Consider the following 11,273-nt stretch of genomic DNA (forward strand, 5'->3'; position numbering starts at 1 on the left):
CAGTCCAATCTGTAGGTTATTTCCCAGCTGTCACTCAGCAGGAGATATTGCACAAGTTTGCTCAGTCAGACAAAATTTTTATGAGTGAGAGCTACAAAATAGAGCTGTCAGCTTGACAGAATGTGGAGCCAATGTGTCCCTGTATTTGTTCATACTGAGCTGTTTGGCTTGGGTTAAAAAAAACTAAGCACAGAAGGGCAAAGCTTTCTATGCATCTGTAAGGTACAAAGGGATTCACTTAGACCTATCTAGTCCTATCTAGTTACTTATCTGTTTACCTGTTTGTTTAGTTATTGATTAATGATCCATTAGTGTCTCAATAGTATCACAGTAGCTTCCAGAGAATAGTATCACCTCTGATCTCAGGACTATAATAAACTCAGTGCTGTGATCTTCAATTTTACTTAAATATTAGACTTTTCTGAGAAAAAAAAAGGAGTACTTTAAGTCTTTGAAAGTTCCTGTTTTGAGATATGAACATATGCCTCTGAACATGGGAGTAAGTAATGTGTATAAAAATCAGCATCTTATTACATTTTTGAATTTTCACCAAACTGTGAACTGCGAGTCTGTGTGCTTTGTAAAACGTGCATAACTCAAAAGCTTCACTTCAGTCTGTGCTTTCACTGCCCCCACTTTGCAGCACAACAGTTCTGTCAGAAAAACTCAGGTAGGGTCCCACTGCTGTGCTGCATCAGGTGAGCTTTTGTTCATAGATTGGCTGGACTCCTAAGCTGAGCAGTACATAACTGAAGTGGGTACAAAAATAAGTTTATCAAGATGAAGGTCCAGTCAATTATCTTTGTCTATCTGAATATGGAAAACCAGAGAAGGCACAGATCAGCAAAGGATGAAGTGTAACTTTAAGGATTTCACGTTAGTCTCATTATTAATTAATACTACCTTAGTATGAATTAACGCCAGTGAATTTGCACTTGAAATTTTCTTGTGTGGAAATCTAATCGCAATAACCTGAATGAATACTGATCACATTACTGTGAAAATACCCACTTTCTACTGTTGCAAAGTGCCTTGATGGGTGCTTGCATGGTTTTCCAGACTGACATTTCTGCTCGTTTCAAGTCTTTTCTCCAAAATGCAATTTTAAATTAATCCTTGTTCTTAGCCTTGAGGGTTTTTCTGTGAGCATCACAGTGCTCTTCACATTTAGAGTATCATCTTTAAATGGGTTATAAGTATGCATCCTTAGGATTTTACAGAGTGATTTCTCAGCTGCAGTTACTGAATTTTTGAGTTCAGATTTCTGACCTGTGTTGGTTTGTGTGGTTCAGTTTTTAGTTTCCACATGTCTTGCAATTTAATTATTTGTGTAATAAATGTCTTAGATCAGATTCAATGCTAATATAAAGAGAACATATAACACCACTTTTGATGCAAGAACAATTATAATCTCATATTAGCAGTTTATATATGGATGAAAGAGAACATTTTTTTCACTCATACCACAGATACTTAGAAACATATAATTACTTGATTTTGTAAATGTATCATTTATGTAGTTGTATTATTAATACAATGCAACAAGAATTTGCTGGTATCAGCTTCAATGGCTTAACTGTGTATTTCTTCAGGTTTCTTAGGATTTGTCTGTTCATTTGAAACCTCATCTGAACTGTGCGTGCAATACACACTAACCTGCCTAGATAAAAGTGTAGATGAAAGTGTATTCAGACAAGAATATGTCTGAGGACAAAGTATGTACAAAAATAACTAGAGTGTCTGGGGGTGCACAAAAGCCTGTGGGTTCCCCTCTGCCTGCTGGCAGTAGTGCTAACCTGCGTGCACCTAAAAGTGCAAGTTCCCTGCAGAAGTGAGGGCATGTTTTGTCTGTCAGCAGCTCTACAAGGAGTCTGAGCTGTTTGTTAAGGTTTCTGGTGATTAGGCTAATCTACTTGAAAAGTGTTGCTCCTGGTAGATCCTGTTCCCATCAATCAGGCTCCTGAGAATTGAGTTGCAGACATTAATCAGACCCATCTGTATTTGCCACATACCTGTCAGCCTACTGTGCTTCTCATTGCTTTAATTTCCGGTTAAAAATGCATGTCTTCGTTGAAATAGGAATAATGTTTCATGGCAAATAATAATCAAGCATTTGCTGACTTCGTAGTGCTTTTCTTTGCAGTCAAGGTAATTTCCACATTGTGTCATTACTATCAATAGTAGTTATCAAGTGGGACCTTCAAGCTGCCTCACCCATTTCCCATGATGGTCCATTGAGCAGTGGATACTCCTGATGTGTTAATATTGCAGAAACACCTGTGATAACTCTTGGTAATAATTCTACTCATGCACTGTGAAAATTCAGTGTCCATAGCTGTAATTATGATAGTAACAAGGTTCAGCTTGTAGCGTTACCTAATTGACTTGAACAATTCTCAAACTGTAACGTTTGTTTCAATATGGTTATCTTATTGAGACATAGGGGGAAATGTAGTCTTTCTACAGATAACACATGCAATTGATATTAAAAATTCATAAAGGTTCCACTAAATATTTATTCCATTATCTTAAGCTTCAGTTTTACTTTTGCAGTGCCTAAAGGGTAAATAAATATATTAATAAAATGAAGTTAACTGAAAAGTAATTTAATTTCAATGACTCATAATTGTTATTCTGAAATAGGTTCCATAATACCTTATTTTCTCATCTCTGAATGCCCATTGTTTTCTTATCTATGATAAATTTTATTTTGAAATTTGAGGGAGAAAAAAATCCACTTTGACATAGTGACAAAATTGCCCTTTTGTCCAGGTTTAAAATTGAGAATGCCTCTAAAAGGATTTTTTTATATATAGACACAGCTGGCAGGTTTGTGAAACTTGACATAAACTTTATCTTCTTTATTGAGAATTGGTCGTCAGGGGAGTTTAAAGAACCTCATGGGATGTTATCAATTTATTTCTGAGCATGTCTGAAGGACATCTGCTGAGACTGTAGGAGACCTGAACGAGGCTTCACCCGATCAGAACATCACTGGACACTCTGCACATCCAGCTGTCTGCTTTCATGCTGTTGTTGTCCCTCACACACAAGGGATTTGTGAATGTCTCTGTGTATTCCGTGAAGCAATGTCTTCCAGGAAATCTCAGGAGGCAGAAAATTGCAGGTTGATGTCATTTTGAGAGATTTAGCAATTTTTGTTGAATTTACAACATTTTTAATATTCTTCTGAACAAAAGAGCAGAACCCTGGCACTACATAGCCTAGAAATACCAGTGCTAGACAGAAAGACAAATAGAATACACTACAGATATCTATTATTGGCTTCATGTTGCAGTGAAAAAATCTGTATGGCTAGTGAATCAGAGCAGAAGGATGTAAACTGCTACTTTCCCTGCACTTATATGTATTGAAGTACCTCAGTAATTGCTTTCAAATACAACAGATATTTATTGATTGAACACCAGCTTCAAAAACACATGCTGAAGATACTTTCAAAAAATTGATCAGATAAAGTAAATTAGACACAAAGGGGCAAATTTATATATGTAAAAAAATGTAGGTTTTATTTATTTCCTCTCAAGTGGTGTCTAAAAGAGTCCCAGATAGTCTAATCACATGCTAAGGGGGCTACAAAGAAATGTAAATTAAAGCAGAAAAATAGGGAGTTTGTATAAATTCCTAATAAATCTAAAACATGGAGTATTTTCCTTTTTTGGTTCAATAACAGATCCAAATTGACACTGTGATAGTAGCACATTTTAAAAATATGTCTTTTTTTAATGTATTAAAGAATCAGATCAGAAAGTGGCTAATAGTGTGAGGAGATATGATGAACAAATGTAATATATGTGGAGCTCAACATTATTAATTTTTTTTAGTAATTAGTTAAACAGTAGTAGTCCAGAGATGTGCAGGGTGTTACAGTGCAGCCATTAAGTTTCTATCTAAATTACCCTGCAAAAGGGCCAGATTTCCATTAACCTGAGGCAAAATAAAAATTATATGGTATCACTTTCTTTCCCCTTTAGCTACTAGAATCTCATATTTCTATGGAGGCACTTAATCCAACAATTTGTCCATCTTAGCCTCTGAGCAATTATTTACTGAATGTTCTGTATTCAGTGTCTAAGTCCCCATAATGCAGAATTGTAAGGCACATTAACAGAATTGCATCAAGCTGCTAAAATTATGGCTGTTGGAATAATGGATCATTCCTGGTTATAGGTCTGTGGGGTGTTCTTCTGTTTCATGTTTAATCTTTTTTGTTTTCACTTCCAGGAGCTGGAGTTTTCTAACCTGTTTGCAGTCCTTCACTGTATCCACTCATTCTTTGCAGCCAAAGTGGCTTGTTTGGACCCTTTGTTTGTAGGCAGCCAAGCCACAGCTTCTGCTGCTCCCACAACTTCTGGTACTGGCAAATTAAAGTATACCACTTGACATCCCCCATGACAGCACTGCCACTTAACAACAAGACATAAAAATGTATAAATATTCATAAGATTTAGAACTTTGGTGAACCATGTATGTGGAAACCAATCCTGGAGGCAAGACATCTTGCAGCATCAGCAGATAAAAGTTCACATGGGATCATAATTTCATCTTGGTTCTGCAAGACATCAGTAAATAATCCTAGTCAAAACCCCAGAATAGGATGGATATGCTTTTAGTATTATCTATTTGTACTTAGTGCTTTAAGCAACACTGGAAGCAAAGGAATAAATGGCGAAATGAAGCACTTGAGTATTTAATAAAATTTTCAAATTGCTGTAATAATACACAAATAGAATTGTCATTTTCCTGTTTTCAGATGTTTTTTATGACAATATGCTAAACTCTGAGTATGAACATAATGCCCTATCATTATATTCTAAATGAGAGCAAGTGGCAAGCATATAGTACGTGCTGACAAGGAGATAAGCATGAAAAGGCATTTGTGTAAGTATTTCCTCAAATAAGAAAGCACTTTAAGCACTGTTGTAAATCCAAACTTGTGTTCATACATGGAATCATGCTACCTTTTCCATTTTGTTCTCTTCATCTAACAGTAACAACAGCAAAGATATAGCCATACTGGGCTGATACATTAAAAACAAAACAAAAACAAACAAGACCCAAAGAGAAAAAACACTTTTTCATGGGTAAGTCTCTCTTCTTCAAGTAAAAAGAAAGGCATATGAGTTTAATTATAAATTAAGTGCAAGTACAAAAAAATATTGTGTCATCTATTTACTTCCTCCCTTTTTTTGTCAAGAATTAAATACTGTAAATCTAACAGTCTTTGTTCACAAGATTTTGAAATTGTTTCAGCGACAACCCACCTAATACATTGTTTCCATAGTTAACCTTGATTTCACATCATAAGTTGAACTTCTATTCCACTCAAACTCTCAACAAATAGACATTTTACATCATGCTTGCAAAATTAGTTCACCATTTGAATTCTTAATAAGTTATTTTATATATATATAGATAGTAAAAGACAGGAATAAGTTGAATAAGCTGTAAAGAATAAATCACAAAATGCATAATTTCTGTGTTAAGGTGATTACATCACTCTGGATCAAATACTAGTTCCAGAGTATCATTTAATGATGAAATATGAAGGACTTGTAAATTAAATTTGGCAACTTTGTTTAATTGCAATTTTGCATTATAAGTTAATTTTGTGCTACAACACACACCAGTGAAGATGATGGGAAAAAGGTGTACATTTTCAATAGTAGTTTTTGGGGTTTCTGTTTATTGTATTGAAATAAAAACTACCTTTTATTTCCACCCACTTAGACTTGCTCATAGCACTTATGAGATAGGGCCACCATTCCCTTGTTTAGCAGAAAGACTAATTCTGTCACATCCCTTTTTTTGTGCTAAGATGATTAATACTTCAAAAGTGAAGCCAGAGGAAAGCTTATCCAAACAGGAACAATACAAAATGCAAGTCAGGGACAAAGATGAATGAAATGTAGGAGCAAATCATGTCTTGGATTTTTTGCTTTGCATTAGAAATGTTTGGATTTACATGTGTGAGAGTAATGTTGCTTTGAAGTATAGCTGATCTAACTTGATACTAGTTCCAAATAATCAGAAAATATTTGGGGGAGGGGAACTCTTTGATCACTTTCAAATGTCTTTTGGTATACATGTACTTCCTATTAGTACACCTCCAAGGGCTACACATTTATTTCCCATCCTAAATTCATTGGAAAAATGCAACAATTCAACTATTAAATACTCTAAGTATTCCAGCATTTTTATAGACATCATGAGCTTGTTTATCAGAATTGTTCCTAAATAAGGGGGTCATGTCCTGGTTTCTGAAGGACAGATAAAACTAGCATGGCTATACATAGGATATTGAGCTTGCTCCTGAGAGAGTACAAACCCCAGATATTTTGAATCTAAATCTACAACACTTTAAGAGGTTTAGCAATGGTAACTCAGGCACTGACCTTGTCTAGAATGCATGTACTGGAAACACAAATTTTGGCAGTGTTGACAGTGCTGAAAACAGAAGCCTGATATCATTTAATGACAGTTCTCCTCAGTGCTCCCAAATCATCTCCTCCCTTTCAGTGGGTTGCTGTGGCATTCAGTGGTCACAGTGTGGCCATGTGCTAACACTTCTGTTAGTAAAAGCTCTGCTGGCAATAGCTGAATCCAAAACTGATCAGCTGCTGCTTGAATGTTTTTCCTTCAGCTGTTCACGTTAAGTGCAGTTGCATCACTGAATCTGAGAGGTGATGCTTGAATGAGTGTAATATTTACCCAAACCAGCAGAAAGTATGTAATTGCAAATTTCTGCAGATGAAGGGATTCCATTGTATGAAAGCCCCCTGCAGAAATTTAGGCAGAAATGGTTATTGTGCAGAATGGAGCTAATGACATGAACTTTTGGGGCTCTACCAGGGTATCCTGAAGATGTCTACCAAGAATTCTGTTTGTAGAACACCTGCATTCATCACTGAGACATTTGCAACTGGGCATTAAATACAAAGCATTTAAGAAACACATTAGCCTGTAAATTGATTTTTTGTTGTTGTTTTTCTAAAGAGGTAAACTGGTGGGGCTTCATCAATACTTTTATTTTCAAGAAGAAAAGTGTTATTGAGGGAATATAAGATGTGATAGCTTTGACTGCAGGTCAGTGTTGATTTTTAAAGGCAGCAGGGGTTTCTGCAGTGACCTCACAGAATATTCAGAGGTGACTCTACATCCAACCTTGCCCTTGTAGAGCAACTTGGTCAGAAATTCAGTCTTGAACCAAAGAGGCAAAATTTTAAACTCTGTGTTATAACTAATCCTGCATTACCAAAATAAAATTTACGAACATATTAAATGGCTACATTTTTCATTTAAATACCTGCAAGAGTTTCGGACTTAAAGAATACCAAACTTCATACATGTATGTCAAAACTCAGGCTTTATGTTGCAGCCTGTCCTTTCACACATATAATGAATACAAGTATTTTTTAAGTCAACACAGCCCACTGACAATTGAAAAACAGAACTATTATGAGCCATTAGCTTTTGCTAAAAATCTGTATGCAAGCGAAAACAAATATTTTAACAAGTAAACAAGTAAACCAACCAACCGGTAGCATAATATGTAATTTATTCTCTTTATGTCATGTTATTTTCAAGTAAGTTTAATAAAGAAAATTCTTTATAGTACTGTGCCTATTGAAGTGATGTTATATAGTATACCAAAAATATGTACTCTTAAGTATAACTAAATATATTTGGGTTTATTTGCTTTGCTTTATGATGGGAATTTTAGATTGTCTGATCTTCACAGAACTAATCATATGCTAGGTTATCATGCTAGCATAATTTTATTATGGAAGTGTTACCAATTTGAATACACTTTATTCTTGATTTCATCAATAAATGAATATGTTTCATTTTCTACATATTTTTAAAAATAACATTCACAAGATTTTCAAAAGAACTTTGCATTCCAGTAGCACAAAGGCACCTTTGAAATAAAAATCAGCATATTTTTTAGCTGTTGGCCATTTTATGAAGTTAATTAAGTGCAACAAGAACTTTGTGGAGAAGAGCTAGTTGTAAGTGGGTTAATTTTTAAAACCAGTCATTTAAAGTTTTGTCTGTTCTAAACTAGAATACTTAAGAATGCAAACCAATAATATACAGTATCAATATGCTTTGAGAAAAGAATCATGAAAAATCTTATTTTCTAAATTAGTTTTTGATTCCACAAAATTATATTTATTTATTTTAAACATGGAGTCTTATCAGAACACCTCAAAGTTTACAGTTAAAGATGTGTAGTTGTCAACACTGCAGCGTGTTACTTTAAATGTAATTTGGTTTATTCAATGCCTTAAGATGTTTCTTGTATCAGACAAAATGTTAACAAGTCTGGAAGTCTTGAGAGTGTACAACTGTTGCCCTTAGAAATTCAGATCAGGTTTCACTCTTTCTTGGCAATTCCAAGAAAGCCTTTGGAAATTTTATTAACATTGAAAACACTCATCCCTGCATTTCATTTTCTGTTTCTTTGCATGGTCGTTTGGTCTTTGAAAAAGTGTTGTGTCTGAAAAAGAAGTTAAAGCTGATCTTAAAAAAGTTCTGTCTCAGGCAGTTATAAGTTTGAGCTTAAGACTCACACCTCTGACCAGTTCAGTATGATGGGAAATGTGGAAGACTCACTCAAGTTCCCAAAATTTAAGTATCTGTCTTAGATGCCTGAGGTTGCACTCAAGTCACTTCAGAAGGTAAACACAAGGTTGGAACGTAGCTTAAGATCTCTGGAAGTGTGTCTCTCTGTTTCTCTAAGGAGCTTGAGATGCTTCTGCTTTAGTGTTTTCATTTTATCAGGAATGTGCTTTTTAAGCCAGGCTCCTGCCTATAGCCATTCATGCAATCCTTCTTTTCACAGAGAAGTCTTTAAGCACATGAGCTGTTTCTTTCAGGATGACATTAAAGCATCACATGAGCTCCAGATCCTGATGGGCCTTCAGATCATACAGCCCAACTGGAATGAGTCCAGAGGAAAAAATCCTCTGAGATGCTAACAGCAAGACTGCCAGGTCCTGGTGCCAGCCATTTCTGTGGCTGTGGTGGCTGCTGCTCATGCACCATGGAAAAAAAGCTAAAAAGCTGAGCTTCGCAGTGGAGCCCGCTGGAGCTTAGTGCCTGCAGGGGGATGCTGTGCTGTGGCAAGGGGCAGAATGAAGCTGAAAAAGGCTGATGCTGCCCAGGGCAGGTTTTTCTGCATCACTTTTTCCTTCATCTGGCCAGGACAGTATTGACGCCATGCTGGTCAGCCCTCTCCCTGCCGCATCTGTCTCCCCAGCTGCCACAAACACACACGTGGATATTGGCTCTGGGGTCCCCAAGCACACTTCCTCACTCCCACATGTTCCTTCACTCCCATTGCTCAGACAGAATGCACAACTGTACTTAGATACATAACAGAGACTCTAAACCTTGCACACGGCCAGGGGACAGTGTTAAGGATTATGGCAAGGGCATAAGGGTGCTTGAGTGTGTGATTGGTTGTAGCACTCAGGTTTTAGCAAATGAAGTTATATCTGTGCTTAAGTGCTTTCCTGACTTGGAGGGTTCTTAAGTGAAATTTTTTTATTTCCCTGGAATAAGTTCTACAACGTCAACAAATTTCTACTTGCTTGGCTCCATTTTCAGGAAGTTTAGCAGGGACAGTGGTCCACATCCTGTTGGAATCATAGAGAAAAAACCATAGGAATACTGTAATAAAAAGGAATTTCTGGTCAGATTCTGTATATTATTACAGTATGTTGCATAATCTGTTGAAATATCTTGAACAATGTAAAAACAAATGCTTTCATTTGCATTTCCTAGTCAGTTTTTACCGTGCTATATATGCCTTCCACTTTCAACAACTTTCTCCACAGGAATCCCAGCTATCTGTTATAGAAATTCTTTTACTATTCAGTATATACTAATATATAATGCAGTGTGTATGCATGTATGAATGTATGTATGTGTGTGTGTGTGTGCGTGTGTGTCTATATATTAGTATATACTAATGGAATATATTCAGTATATACTAATGAAAATTACATATTAGGCACAAATGTAAAAGAGAAGCATACATCCATGAAGCTTTACATTTAAAAACTTATAATACTATAAAGAAACATATGTATATTAGTTGAAGAAATGGCTATTTTTGCAGGATATGCACAATCTGGATATATGATAATAAATTGGTAAACACTGACGGATTTATTGTTTCATACCTCCAGGAACTTAGGGTTTTTTTTAATTATTCTTATCCCTTTAGCATATTTGCAATATATGTCATAAATTTTAATTTGTTATGGATAAAAATGACTGAAAAAATGTAATAGAAAGTGCTATATATTTTATAAATATTAAAAAATTAAGAAAATATATTCAAATTATTTATTTCATTTTTAGTTAAAGTTTTGTGATTGTTTGTAATATGTATTTGTGACAAGCATAAGTCACCTAGTTGTTTAAGCTCATTAATGTACCACTAATAAAATGCTATCTTCTGTTTTGTTTTTGTTATGCTTCTTTTTGTAATGGAACATAACAGAAAAAATAGAAAATAAATACTTTTTTAACTAATCTTTTGCATTCAGTCATACAGTGTATGAGTTTTATATCATTTAAAACTAAGTCTGGGAAATCAAGAAAATGTTTTAAAAACCTGGGGTGGTGAAGTTATTTCCCAACAACTGTTTATTTAATAGAAATAATGACAATTCCTTACTTGTGTGATCATTTCTACAAGGCCCACCACCCACTTAATGCCTGCCTAGGATTTTGAAAATATCCACCTCTCCCCTGACTATGATGCTCAAACTACACTTATCACACAGCCACTGGATTATTTTACCATTGACATTTAAGTGCTTAGTTTTGGTTAAAATAAACCTAGGCCAAATATTGCAGTGCCTGAAAGTATTTTTGGTATAACTTTGAAACCAAACAGTTTTCAAATGGTGCTGCAACTACTAGAGCAAAAACAGCTTTTGTATTTTTTCTCTGACTGAGGGAAGAGATGTTGGAAGATGGGGAGTACCTGTTGTATTTAGGCACTTTTGTACTTTTTTGACAGTTTTGGGTGAGAGTCTGCAGTGCACATCTCAAAGGCACATTTTTGATGCCTATTTTTGTTCCCAGTGTGGGGAAGCTAGATAAGCTCCCTTACAACAGTGCTGCTGTCACCTTTGTCTCTCAGCCCTTCCAAAAGCACTCCCTGAGGCTTTCTTGGACCTGAGGCTGGGCTTGCCTTCCTCAGCTCTTCACCCAAGGAAATCGTCTTTGGTGAC

The 11,273-nt window shown here is 35.6% G+C and overlaps 1 protein-coding gene across 3 annotated transcripts in view; it reads left to right on the forward strand.

The window, feature by feature from the left end:
• Positions 1-10,566, forward strand: part of SNTG1 (syntrophin gamma 1) — a 324,602-nt gene extending 314,036 nt beyond the window's left edge. For all 3 annotated transcript variants that reach the window (XM_085052813.1, XM_085052812.1, XM_085052814.1), the window contains one exon: positions 4,243-10,566. In XM_085052813.1, the coding sequence (XP_084908939.1) occupies positions 4,243-4,401 (159 nt within the window). In that variant the 3' untranslated portion in view covers positions 4,402-10,566. The remainder of the gene's footprint in view (positions 1-4,242) is intronic.
• Positions 10,567-11,273: the final 707 nt, after the last annotated feature.

The sequence above is a fragment of the Lichenostomus cassidix genome, chromosome 2, assembly GCF_008360975.1.
Source record: "Lichenostomus cassidix isolate B80296 chromosome 2, HeHo_3.0, whole genome shotgun sequence".
Lineage (NCBI taxonomy): Eukaryota > Metazoa > Chordata > Aves > Passeriformes > Meliphagidae > Lichenostomus > Lichenostomus cassidix.